The sequence below is a fragment of the Vulpes lagopus genome, chromosome 19 (assembly GCF_018345385.1).
Source record: "Vulpes lagopus strain Blue_001 chromosome 19, ASM1834538v1, whole genome shotgun sequence".
NCBI lineage: Eukaryota > Metazoa > Chordata > Mammalia > Carnivora > Canidae > Vulpes > Vulpes lagopus.
The window spans coordinates 6,955,527-6,969,954 of NC_054842.1; the positions used below are offsets into that span (position 1 = coordinate 6,955,527).

At 41.8% G+C, this 14,428-nt stretch overlaps 1 protein-coding gene across 1 annotated transcript in view; it reads right to left on the minus strand.

The window, feature by feature from the left end:
• Window positions 1-1,272: 1,272 nt before the first annotated feature.
• DCLK3 (doublecortin like kinase 3) overlaps window positions 1,273-14,428 on the minus strand; it is a 49,212-nt gene continuing 36,056 nt past the window's right edge. Inside the window, 3 exon segments of the mRNA XM_041733582.1 lie at window positions 1,273-1,878; window positions 4,103-4,270; window positions 6,981-7,113. Coding sequence (XP_041589516.1) covers window positions 1,685-1,878; window positions 4,103-4,270; window positions 6,981-7,113 — 495 coding nt within the window. The 3' untranslated portion in view covers window positions 1,273-1,684.

Genomic DNA, 14,428 nt, shown 5'->3' on the forward strand with positions numbered 1-14,428 from the left:
GGGGGGGGTGTCACAGGCTCTGTCTCCTGCGAGGCCCACTGTGACATGGAGATTAGCATGCAGAAGTTTTATTAGGGAGTGGTCTCAAGCTGGTCACCTCTGAGAACAGAAAGAAGCAAGACCAGGCAAGGCAGATGCTGCGATGCTAACTAAGGCTGGATGGCCCTTCAGCGTTAGCCCCATTGAGGGTAAGGACGCTAAGCTTTCCTTCCCTGTGTGGACCAGTCACTGAGCACAGCTTGCCCCAGGAGGGAGGTGTGATCCTGGGTGAGGCGACTCTTTCAGCTGACAGTGATGCCCATAGTTACTGCTGAGAGCTGCCAGCCCTGCAACCTATTCCTTTAGTCTTCAAGGGGGAATCAGGGTAGTACCTTCAGCATCCACTACAAAGGGTTTTTCCTCCAAACTTCCAGCCTCTTCCTTTGGCTCCCCACCTAGGATTGGAAGCCATTTCCTGCAGTTACTGTTGCTAGATTACTTCAGAAACTCCAGTGCACTTTTGCACATTCCAACACCCATTTAAGGGATTCCCTACCCTAAACACTCTCACTGTTCCCAGTGTCCTGATGTGCTCCTCCACCCAGATGACTCGAACAGCATTAGGGAGGAGGAGGCAGGGTGAGAAGCCCACACTTGAGGACTGGCTGTGTCCCACTGGCTGGATTGCATATATAACCCAGAAAGGTCACTTTGGGAAATATCAGGATTCTGTTTTGCTTTCAGCTCATGCATACCCCCGAATATCTGAAAAGACCAACATTTCCATACAGAAATCTGGAATGAATCAGAGAACATGCATCCTGAGCCCTCTGTGTGTCTGCCCTGCAGGTAGGAACGTGCCTGAATTCTCTAAGCAACTTAGAGCCTGAGTGTAATCCACTTACCGCATTGCTGACATATCAATGCACTAAATGGCTCCCTGGAAATCTGAAAATGTTAACACAGCCACAGCCTGAGTGCCTAACTTCATGTGGAGATGACTCCGGCTCAGAGATAATCGGCTGATAAACAGTAGAGAGGGGTACTGTAGGGGCAAGAATACATCACTAACTTCTTCTTTCCATTTTCCCAACTGCACCAGAATGGATTTTCAGTAAATGCTGGACAGCAAGACCAGCACATCCCAAATAAACGGGTCCTGCCAGTTCATTAAGTGTTCAGCATGACATTTATACGTGGTCATATTCGTTCTAGGAAGAAGCGTGTCTAAACTATACCTCCCTGGCTCCCAACACCAGCATTAAGAAGTCATCAGAATACAGCCCACTTCTGTTCATCAGAGCATGTTTTATTAGTACAGAAAGACCACAATTCACTTTGTTAATCTCACAGGGGGAGTTCAGATCCTGGTAAGCACCACTCGTGTAGTACACCATGAACTTGATTATGAGGAAGAAGCAAAACCCAGCATTATTACCAAAAAGTCCTCACTGACTGCCCTGCCCCCCCAAAAAAAGGTATTAAAGTCTTCAAATATACAAATCTAAAAATATGTTACAACATTTAACATTAAGACTCAAGTTTATTTTTTAAAATATGCTTTTAAAATATCCTAAGCATCTCTCGCCTTCCCCTGATTCTCCAATTATGTGCCGAAGCCCTCCTCCTTGTCTGTCTCCTGGATTTCTGTCTTGTTCACCATCTGTGGGGAAGAAGGGGGCTGCATAGGTACCCGAGGTGGTGGCTACAAGGCTTGCTCTGCAGGCCGCTTGTGCTGGCTCCGGACGTGGCCCTCATTGCTGGAGGGCATCTCCTTTTGTAGGTTCACCATGCTTGTCTTTCCTGCAGTTTCAATCCAGGGGTGCTGGAGGACCTGGTGAGCGGTGTAGCGCTTCTTGGGGTCCACCACCAGCAACCGGCTCACCAAATCTTTGGCAGCTGTTAGAGTGCAAGAAAGAAGAGGAAACGAAATGAATGCAGGTGGCTCTGAATTTGCCCCGCCCCAATCCCCATGCATGAAATGACAACACAAACCTCCGTGTGAGCACCACGGGCTACACCGGAGCCACGCTGTCCCACAGACCTATCTGCGATGCTGGGGACCCTCCACATCTGTATCTGTACTGCCCAATGAGCCTCTGAAATACGGCCACTGAGACTGAGGAACGGGATTTGTATTGCATTTACTTTCAACTAGTTTACGTTTAAATTGCAAGACCCAAGAGCGGCCACGGGTTACTGCATTGGGACAGCTCAGGTCTAGAGGATGTCTCCGTTCATTTCTAGAGTCACGGGCCCAGGCCCGCCCCTGACACCCACAGCCTCATGCAGGAGAACAAATGGAGGCCACATGCCGTCTGCCTACAGATCTTAAATTTTGAAATCGATCATCAGGCTGTTAAATAAAATCTGTTCAATCCCCTCCCTAAGTTGGTAAATATGCCTTCACACTGACAAAATTGAGAAACATGTGAAAGAAACCTAAGTAAAAAATAGCACAAATTCAAAATGAATTTCATTTCCTGCCCAAGATCGTGAGTGATTCTAGAGAGATGGGGTGGCAACTGGTGGGCCAGGTGGCAGGGGAGGAAGAGAAAAGATTTCTCTGTGCTTGCTGGCTCTCCGTGGCCAGCTCCCTGAGCCTCCTTTTCAATCACGTGAGAACAAAAGCACTCACTTTTCTCCACCTTGATTGGGGGATGACTCTTGCTCAAGATCAGCTGCTCACCCACCAATCAGCCCCACCTCTACACCACTGCCCAGCCACCTCTTGAGCATGGAAGCCACAGGATTTCTCCTACCCCTGCCCACTTCAAGTTGGGTGAGTTCTGCCCACAAAAGGTGCTGGCGCCCACCCTGACCAGCCTCACTCCATCAAGATCCTCAAAAGACCCAGCGGGGAGCATGTCAGGTTTACACTGGGAATTTTCAGACTCACATGTACATGTGTGGACGACTAGACACCCCACAAACATGTCCAAGCTCTCTCTACCCCTCTGAAGAGAAGCTCCTTGGCTACCTTAGGGCCCAACGGGAAGTGTCTAGGAAAGGAGGTCTCCCCAGTCTTAGAAATGGGCCTGCACCTTTGGGGTTTTGCTGAAGTGATCTAGAAGGGGGGAGCTGGGTTCTGGAGGGCACCTCTCCTTGGCCCGAGAGTCTCCTCACTCTGTGGGGTAGGTGTGACCAAACAGGGCCCTGTAATGCATGGGGCTCAGGGCAGGGGCCACCATACCCAAATCTAAGGGCAATGATGCACAGAGCTTTCTAAAATGATTTTCAAACTTTCAATTCCCAAGTCACCATTGGCTTGATCAGCTCAAGACTCTCACTCTACCTGTATCACACCACTCCTCTCTCTACCTTATTTAAGGGGGGAAAAATGAAGCTTTCTCCTACCCTCACCTCCCAACCCCAAGTAAGGAGACTGAGGCTGGGGATGAAGGTAGTTTGACAACTAATCTTAGATGATATGGTTAGGGGAAAATGGGAGAAAATAAAGTTATCACTCCTATTCTACTTTTCAAGCTGAAGACTCAAAGTCTCAAAACCCCAGAATATCTAGTTCCCAATTTTACAAGGGCAGTGGGTGGTAGCATCAAATCAGTAGCAAAGGGAGGAAAGATTGCATTTGAAAGGTATAAAAAGGAGGAAGACCCCACATGCCTCTGCTCCAATGAAAATAACTAATATCTTCACCCCCTACCTTCCAGAGCCTCTGGGCTCCAGACATACCTCTACACAACCCCTGGCTGTTCATGAGTAAGGTATGCATTCCCCGTCTTTTCAATTCACAGTACTTCTACATACATGATGACTGTGATCTTTCCAAATGAAGGTTTATATTTCTGATATTCTTCAGGTCTGAACTCCCTTAATTGCCTTAAGGAAAAGTATCTAATGACTGCAACCAGCGGTCAGACCTTTTCATTTAATCTAAAGCAAGTCATGTTTCCCAGTGTGCTATGCAAATAAACCTACATGAGGCTCACAGTTAACAAAGGATGAAGCCCAAGTGGACAGCCCACCTCCATGCCCAGTTCTGAGGTGGGCCCCCTGCACGTCTTATCACACAGCTGACCTAAAACCCACTTTGCCATCAGAACCCAGGATGGGCTCCAGCTCTATCATCCCCTCGTCTCCAGCTTGGGGAAGCCCATCTCACCGTCAGAAATATTGTCCCAGTAAGGGGCCAGGAATTCGAAGTGACCCAGCTGGATGATGTTAAAGAGCTCATCCTGGTCCCTCTCTGGGCTGCGGAAGGGGGGGAAGCCACACAGTAGGATATACAGGATCACGCCTGCAGCCCACATATCCACTTCCAGCCCATAACCTGTATGACATGCAGAGACACAAACGAAACTGAGTCCAGGCTGGATCAGATGGAAGGAGACAAATGTAGGGGGTTGTAGTTCTAGGTCACAGAGGACCACAGTTTTCAGTAAGCACGAGCCACTTCCAAACACATGGGTGGGCTTTGCTCCCAACACCCACAAACATGGGGCCCACAGCAGTGTTGCTTGAAGTCTGGTCCTCCGACAACTGCCAGTTTGTAATCCTTTATCACTGGTCTGGGATAAAATAAGCATAGAATCTGAAAGTAAATATTTGGAAATTCATAGCAATTTGGCATGGCCATGACCGCCAGCTGCATGATCAAGGACACATCTCGCTGAACACAGAATACATCAGAGTTCAGGGGTCATCGAACATATATGGTAAGTCACACGTGGCAGGAACGGTGAGTGACCCAGTCATGTGTGATAGAGTTTTGTGTGTGTCTGCACTATATTAGAAATTTTAAAAACTTCACCAGAGAGTGTTCAAGGAACCCTGATCTACATTAGCAGCCTCTCCATCCTATTCATTCATTGTCTTCTCACATTTAAAAAATATTTTTACTGGCTCTCTCCTATGATTATAAAAAGACTGACATTACTAGCTATATCCCCCATGAGCACATAAACACACACACACACACACACACACACACACACACTTTTATACTTCCTGTAACAAAATTAGGATCACATTGGACATTTTACTCACTTAATATAGTATAGCATTTCCTACATAAAAATTTCCTATAAGAGTATAAAAATTCTTTAAAAATATGATTTCTAATAGCTGTCAGTATTCCCTTTATAGATGAATCCTCTGTGTTATAATGTGTTTCCTAACTCTTCATACTGTAATTCTATGATGAACACCCTTATCTGTTAAATATTTGTGATGTCTCTGACTATATTCTTGAAACGATTTTTCAGAAATTAAATGCAGTAAAGGCCTTTGATACATACTGCCCAGTCATCCTCACAAAACCCTACAGCAGCAATATAGACATCTTCAAACACATTGTAACTTTTTACCTTCAGAAAAGGAAACCACTCAGCAGCTGCAATACGGAAGTTAGATATTCATCATTAAGCCCCAGAGCAATGCTGTCAAGTTAGCAGAAAAATATTACAAACACATCATTGCTGACCTCTTTCCAGTGCTATACTACCGTTCACTCTCGAGAGGGTCTGGCTTAGCTGGGCTTCCCATCTTGATATTTGCCCCTTGACTTTTATGACACCGTATTTTCCTTGTCTTCTTTCTGCCCCTGCTGACTTGTCCCCTGCTAACCCATCCTTCCTTCTCTCATCCCCCAACTGTGGACCTCCCTCCAGAGTCTGTCCCTGGCTGCCCTGCTGCGTCACTAGGAGCTCATTATCTCACCCACCTGGGCTGCCATTTCTGAGTTGAGGCATCTCACAAGCACATGCTCAGCACAGGGCTTCATCTCCCTGCCATCTGGACAACTCTGTGGGTCCATCCTCATATCTCTACCAAATCAGGGTGTTTAAAATTTTAAGCCACCCACCCCATCTACCAAAAGAGCTTTCTGACACCTTAGCATAATTGGTATTAGCACCAATGCTGTGGTTTCCCTCAGCATTCAGATAGACTATTTGCTTTCCTTCTTCTCTTACCCAGTCCACACTGAATCCAAATTCCTCTGCTCAGCCTCCTCAGGTGTAGGGAATCCAGACTCAACCTAGTCAGCCAACTAAATTTCCCTCTGCAACACTGAGACCAGTCTTCTCAATGGCTCTACCCCCAACCTCCAGGCAAATTCCCATCTCCCCATCTTACCTTCCCTGATGCTCCTACTGCTGGGAAACTCCCTCCCTTCTCCCCACCAGCCCCACAACCCATCCAGAACTATCCCATTTTACATATGGTGCCTAAACTGATTTCTCCCAAAGTGGCACTGTGACTAAGCAATCATTCATATATTTGGAGCCATGTAATAATAATAATAGTTTCCGTTTTATGTACTTTACAAAATGTGTCACTAAAACAGTCCATTAGGGGGGCACCTGGGTGGCTCAGTTATTGAGCATCTGCCTTTGGCTCAGGTCATGATCCTGGGGTCCTGGGATCGAGTCCCATATCAGGCTCTGTATAGGAAGTCTGCTTCTCCCTTTGCCTATGTCTCTGCCTCTCTCTGTGTGTTTTTTATGAATAAATAAATAAATAAAATCATTTTAAAAATAAACAAAAACAATCCATTGGATCCTTATACAATATGCAAAGTGGTAATAAATATTACTCATGGTGTTTAAATGAGACACCTTCTTCCTCAAAATGCAAAGTTGGTGGAGGTATTTTTAAGTAAATTACCATAAGAACTGCTTCAAATTTCTCCCATTAGAGGTAGCCTTGGCTCAGTGGCACAAATGGCCTTGCTTGCTTGAGTTCCCTGGCTAATTCTCCATCATCTTTTATCTCACTGTCCTGCGCGCGCGCACACACACACACACACACACACACACACTCCCATCCTTCCTCTATAAGCAGCCCAGATGAGGAAAAAGTCCACATGCTTTGGTCAAGATCTGCTTCAAATATTCCCATTAAAATCCAACTGCAAGCCTAGTGCCAAATCTGAGACTTTTTATTGCTCCACACTGAAAAATACAAAACATTAAATATTAAAAATAAGATATTTGTTAGTAAATGAGCCAGAGTCCCATGGAGCAATGTATACTACGTACCTTTCTCAGAAAGAATTTCAGGAGCTACATAAGTTGGAGTCCCACACACAGTAAATATAGGTCTCACCACATGCTTTGCAAGGCCAAAATCAGCCAGTTTCAAGGTGGTAGATTTGTCCTCATTTCGCTGAACCTGGAAGAAAACAAAATCTCCAAGTCACCCAAATTGTGATGAGAACAAAGAAGAAAAATTAATGAGACAATAAACATGTAAGGTAGATAAACAAATGATAAACCTACTCAAGCTTATAGTTGATAAACCCAACTTGATTTCAGTGATGGATACTCACATTTTCAAGTAAAAAAACCAATGAGCTAGATTTACTGTGTTATTTACTGTGGTAGCTTGCCACAGATGGCTATCAAAATTTAAATCAAATTAAAATTTAGCTTCTCAGATGCACTAGTGACATTTCAAGTGCTCAAGAGCCATTGATAAAAAATGGCTACCATATTGAATAGTGCAAATACAGAACATTTCCATCATCATAGAAACTTCTATTGGGCACCACTGAGAACAAGGATCAATGATATTTTGAGCACTGACTAGCATTAGCAAGGACTAGAAAATGTCTCTGAGTAATGTGAAATCTGGGCAGAAGAAAAAAGGGAAAGAACTAGGAATTAGAAGGGGAAAGTAAACAAGTAGTGGAGAAATACTAACTTTGAAGGCAGGGGGTAGGCATCAAGACCCCACAGACCAGAAGTGTTTAATTCCAAATCCAAGACTTGCCTCTGGTGTGGGACTTCCTTGCCTGAAAGGTGCTCAGGTTGCAAAGTGGAGGCAGAATCCTAGGTGGGACAGTGTGGTCTCAGGATTCTTGAGGTCACAGAAAGACCAGGGGTATCTGAGTCAGCAGAGCTCCCAAACATCAGAGCAGGGAAGCTGGCTGCAATCGGTGAGCCCAGGAGTGGGCTCTCAGCTGCAGTGCCATAAACCAGGAACCACAGCATGATAGGGCCACCAGTCTTCTAGCAGGGGCTCAGCAAGCGCAGGCCATGGTGAGACCCCCTCCCTCCCCTGGGAGGATCGGTGCAGGTGTGCACTGCAGGAGTTTGTAGACTGCTTTTCCCTGAGGGTTACTGAAGAGTAGGGGCAGTGATCATTCAGCTCCAGGGCTGGAGATTTGGACATTTTTACTTTTCTTTCATCCTCTAAAGCAACAGGAAAAGCCTTGAGGAAACAAAAGCCACAGAGCATTCTGAAGCAGCTTCCACTGAGCCGGGCCCCCTGGCAAGGGGTGGTGCTACACCACCAGGGCAAAGAGACCTGAGAATCAGTGCAGCAGGGCCCTCCCCAAGAAGACCAGCAGGAACATCAGGTGATTACCAAGTTTATGGAGCACACAGGACTGCAAATCTCCAGAGCTAGGGGAAAATAGTATATAGAACTCAAGGGTTTCTTTTTTTATGAGTCTTTATAGCCTTTCATTTTAAAATTTTCTTTTTCTTTCTTCTTTTTTCCTTTTCATCTAGTTTATTTTATCAATTCTGTTTTTAAGTCTTTTTTTAATTTTCAGTTTTACCCTTAAATTGTAGAGATATATTTTCACAGTGGCTTCCTTTCACAGTATTCAAATTTTTTTTGTATATAAGTTTTTTCTTTACAACTTTGGGACTTAGTGTCTTCTAACAAACAGACCAAAATACAGCCAGGACTAAGTGGATCACCCTGTTCTGTCCACCTGTGAGATTACATTCTCTCTTTTTTCCTTTTTTTTTATCTTTTCTTTTTTGGTTTCTGACCTCTTTGGATTTGTCTGGTATATATTTCACTTGGGTTGGGATTGATATTTTTTATTTTATTCTCATTCATCTATTCTTCTCCAGACAAAATGACTAGAAGGAGAAATTCAAAAGAAAGAACCAGAGGTAATACTCTCCACCATAGATCTAATTCAAAAGAAATTCAAAAGAAAGAACCAGAGGTAATACTCTCCACCATGGATCTAATTGATAAAGATACAAGTAAAATGTCAGAAATTGAATTCAGAGTAGCAACTATAAAATTACTAGCTGGGCTTGAAAAAAGGACAAAAGACACTAGAGAATCTCTTAGTGTAGACATAAAATCTAATCAGGCTTAAGTTAAAAATGCTTTAACTGAGATGTAGTCTAAAATGGATACTCTAACAGCTAGGGTAAATGAAGCAGAAGAGTCACTAACATAGAAGACAAAATGATAGAAAGAAAGGAAGCTGATGAAAAGAGAGAAAAACAACTAATGGACCATGAGGGGACACTTCGAAAAAACAGTGATACCATAAAGTGAAACAGTATTAGAAGTACTGGGTTCCCAGAGGAAGTAGAAAGAAAGGGAGACAGACAGATAAACAGACAAAAGGTATATTTGAGCAGATCATAGCTAAGAACTTCCCTAATCTGGGGAAGGAAACAGGCATTCAAGTCCCGGAGGCACAGAAAACCCCCCTCAAAATCAATAAAAATAGATCAACACCCTGACATATAATAGTGAAGCTTGCAAATTTCAGAGACAAAGAGAAAGTCCTAAAAGCAGCCCAAGACAAGAGATCCTTACTGGAATATTAGACTGGCAGCACACCTATCCACAGAGACCTGGCAGGCCAGAAAGGGCTGCATGATATATTCAGGGTACTAAATTAGAAAAACATGTAGCCAAGAATACTTTACCCAGCAAGACTTTCATTCAGAATGGAAGATTAGATAAAGAGTTCCCAGGACAGAGAGAAATTAAAAGAATTTGTGATCACTGAACCACCCTACAAGAAATATTAAAGGGGATCCTGTAAACAAAGAGGGAGCCCAAAAGTAACATAGACCAGAAAGAAACAGAGATAATATACAGAAACATTGATTTTATAGGTAATACAATGGTACCAAATTCCTATCTTTCAATAGTTATTCTGATGTAAACAGGCTAAATGCCTAATCAAAAGACACAGGGTATCAGATTGGCTAAAAAAGCAAGACCCACTGTTATGCTGTCTATAAGAGACTCATTTTAGACCCAAAGACACCTCCAGATTGAAAGTGAGGGGATGGAGTATAATGTCCATTATAATGTCCATTCATTATACTAATGGACAACAAAAGAAAGCTGGGGTAGCAATCCTCATATCAGACAAATTAGATTTTAAACCAAAGACTTTAATAAGAGATGAAGAAGGACACTATGTCATACTTAAAGGATCTATCCAACAAGAAGATCTAACAATTATAAATAGTTAAGCTCCTAACTTGGGAGCAGCCAATTATATAAACCAATTAATAACAAAATTAAAGAAACACATTGATAATAATACAATAATAATAGAGGGCTTTAACATCCCACTCACAGCAATGGACAGATCATCTAAGCAGAAGATCAATAAGGAAACAAGTTCTTTGAAAGATACAACAGATCAGATGAAATTCACAGATATATACAGAGCATTCCAACCTAAAGCAAAAAAACACACATTCTTCTCAAGTGCACATGGAACATTTTCCAGAATATATCACATACTGGGTCACAAATAAGGTCTCAATCAGTACCAAAAGATTGGGATTATACCCTGCATATTTTCAGGTCACGATGCTTTGAAACTTGAACTAATCACAAGAGGAAATTTGAAAGGACTGCAAACAATTGGAGGTTAAAGAGGATCCTATGAAGAATGAATGGGTCAACTAAGAAATTAAAGAAGAATTTTTAAAAATTCATAGAAATGAATGAAAATGAAAACACACAGCTGTTCAAAACCTTTGGGATGCAGCAAAGGTGGTCCTAAGAGGGAAATACATAGCAATACAAGCCTTTCTCAAATAATTAGAAAAGTCTCAAATACACAAGCTAACCTTACACCTAAAGGAGCTGGAGAAAGACAGAAAATAAAGCCTAAACACAGGAGGAGAACAGAAATAATAAAGATTAGAGCAGAAATCAATGAAATAGAAACCAAAAGACCAGTAGAAAAGATTAATGAAACTAGAAGCTGGTTCTTTGAAAGAATTAATAAGTTCAATAAACCCCTAGCCAGACTTATAAAAATAAAAGAGAAAGAACACAAATTAATAAAATCATGAATGAAAGAAGAGAGATCATGACCAACACCAAGGAAATACAACCAATTTTAAGAGCATATTATGAGCAACTATAGGCCAACAAATTAGGTAAGAAGAAGAAATGGATGCATTCCTGGAAACTTATAGACTACCAAAACTGAAACAGAAAGAAACAGAAAATCTGAACAGACCCATAACCAGTAAGGAAATTGAAGCAGTCATCAAAAATCTTCCAATAAACAAGAATCCAGACCTGGATTGCTTACAAGGGAATTCAACCAAACATTTAAAGAAGAATTGATACCTATTCTTCTGAAGCAGTTTCAAAAATAGAAATGGAAGGAACACTTCCAAACTCTTTCTACTAGGCCAGGATTACCTTGATCCCAAAACCAGACAAAGACCCCACCAAAAAGGAGAATTACAGACCAATATCCCTGATGAACATGGATGCCAAAATTCTCACCAAGATACTAGCCAATAGGATCCAACAGTAATTAAAAGGATTATTCACCACTACCAAGTGGTATTTACCCCTGGGATGCAAGTATTGTTCAACATTTGTAAATCAATCAATGTGATACATTACATTAATAAAATAAAGGAAAAGAACTATATGATCTTTTCAATTGATGCAGAAAAAGCCTTTGACAAAATACATCATGCTTTCTTGATTAAAACTCTCCACAGTGATTGCTGGGTTGTAGGGTAGTTCTATTTTTAACTTCTTGAGGAACCTCCACACTGTTTTCCAGAATGGCTGTACCAGTTTGTATTCCCACCAACAGTGCAAGAGGGAACATACTTCAATATCATAAGAGCCATGTACGAAAAGCCCACAGCAAATATCATCTTCAGTGGGGAAAAACTGAGAGCTTTTCCCCTGTCAGGAACACGACAGGGACAGTGAACAACCACCACCACTATTGTTCAACAGCACAGAAGTCCTAGCCCCAGCAATCAGACAATAAAAAGAAATAAAAGGCATTCAAATTGGCAAAGAAGTCAAACTCTCACTCTTCAAAGATGACATGATATTCTATGTGGAAAACCCAAAGACTCCACCCCAAAATTGCTAAAATTCATATAGGAATTCAGTAATCTGGTGGGATATAAAATCCCAAAATTGTAGTTGCAATTCTATGCACTAACAATGAGACAAAAGAAAGCGAAATCAAGGAATTAATCTCATTTACAATTTCACCAAAAACTATAAGATACCTAACCAAAGAGGTAAGGGATCTGTACTCTAAAAACTACAGAACACTTATGAAAGAAATTGAGGAAGACACAAAGAAATGGAAAAACATCCAATGCTCATGGATTGGAAGAATAAATATTGTGAAAATGTCTATGCTACCCAGAGCAATTTATACATTCAATGTAATCCCTATCAAAATACCATTAACATTATTCACAGAGCTGGAATAAATAATCCCAAAATGTGTATGAAACCAGAAAAGACCCTGGATAGCCAAAGGAATGTTGAAAAAGAAAACCAAAGCTGGTGGTATCACAATGCTGGAATTCAAGCTATATTACAAAGCTGAAATCATCAAGACAGTATGGCAGTGGCACAAAAACAGACACATAAATCAATGGAACAGAATAGAGAACCCAAAAGTGGATCCTCAACTCTATGGGCAGAGCAGGAAAGAATATCCAATGGAAAAAGGACAGTCTCTTCAATAAATGGTGTTGGGAAAATTGGACAGTCACATGCAAAAAATGAACTAGACCACTCTCTTACACCATACACACAGAAATAAACTCAAAATGGATGAAAGACCTAAATGTGAGACAAGAATCCATCAAAATCCTAGAGGAGAACATGGGCAGCAACCTCTTCAACCTCAGCTGCAGCAACTTCTTGCTAGACACATCTCCAAACGCAAGGGAAACAAAAGCAAAAATGAACTATTGGAACTTTATCAAGATAAAATCTTCTGCACAGCAGAGGAACTAGTCAGCAAAGCCAAAAGGCAGCCTATAGGATGAGAGAGATATTTAATAAATGATATATCAGAAAAGGGCTAGTATCTAAGATCTATGAAGAACTTATCAAACTAAACACACACACACACATAAAAAAAAAAATAATCCAGTTAAGAAATGGAAAGAAGCCATGAACAGACACTTCTCCAAAGAAGACATACAAATGGCCTACAAACACATGAAAAAATGCTCCACATCACTTGGTATCAGGGAAATACAAATCAAAACCATGAGATCCAACTCACACCAGTGAGAATGGCTAAAATTAACAAGACAGGAAACAACAAATGTTGGCAAGAATGCAGAGAAAGGGGAACCCTCTTGCACTGTTGGTGGGAATACAAACTGGTACAGCCATTCTGGAAAACAGTGTGGAGGTTCCTCAAGAAGTTAAAAATAGAGCTACCCTACAACCCAGCAATTGCACTGCTAAGTATTTACCCCAATGATATAAATGTATTGATCCAAATGGGCACTCCAATGTTCATAGCAGCAATGTCCACAACAGCCAAACTGTGGAAAGAGCCCAGATGTCCATCAACAGATGAATGGATAAAGAAGGTGTGGTATACATATACAATGGAGTATTGCTTCAGAAAGGATGAATACTTACCATTTACATTGACATGGATAAACCCGGAGAGTATTATGCTGAGCAAAATAAGTCAATCACAGAAAGGCAATTATCATATAGTCCCAGAGGATCATAGGGGAAGGAAGGGAAAACTGAATGGGAAATCATCAGAAAGGGATAAAAACCATAAGACTCTTAATTACAGGAAACAAACTGAGGGTTGCTGGAGGGGAGGAGGGGAGGATGGGGTAATAGGGTGATGGGTATTACGGAGGAGGGTACATGATGATGAGCACTAGGTGTTATACACAACTGATGAATTATTGAACGCTACATCTGAAACTAATGATGTACTACATGTTGGCTAACTGAATTTAAGTTAAAAAGAATAAAACTAGGACAATCTCTGGGACACTTGGGTGGCTCAATCAGGCAAGCATGCAATTCTTGACTTCAGCTCAGGTCACAACTGAAGGGTCATGAGATCGAGCCCTATATCAGGATCTGAGTTCATCAGGGAGTCTGCTTGCTATTCTCTCTCTCACTCTGTCTCCCTCTGTGCCTCCCCCTCTCTCAAATAAATAAATAAATCTTAAAAATAAAAGTAAAAAACTAGGACAGTCTTAGGCAAACCAGGATGAGGTGGTTGTCCTTGTTTGCACATAATACAGAATTAATGCTACTTAACTGGGATTTATTCCTATATATGAGAACTGACAGATTGGGTTCTATTAATACTTTTGCATGAAGGTGAAAGAAGTTAGCTCTGATTCTTTAGACCTCACTTCCACCAGGTTTTAGAAAAGGGGAAAAATCCGTCATTTTTAGAGCACAGAAAAGACAGCTACCCTCC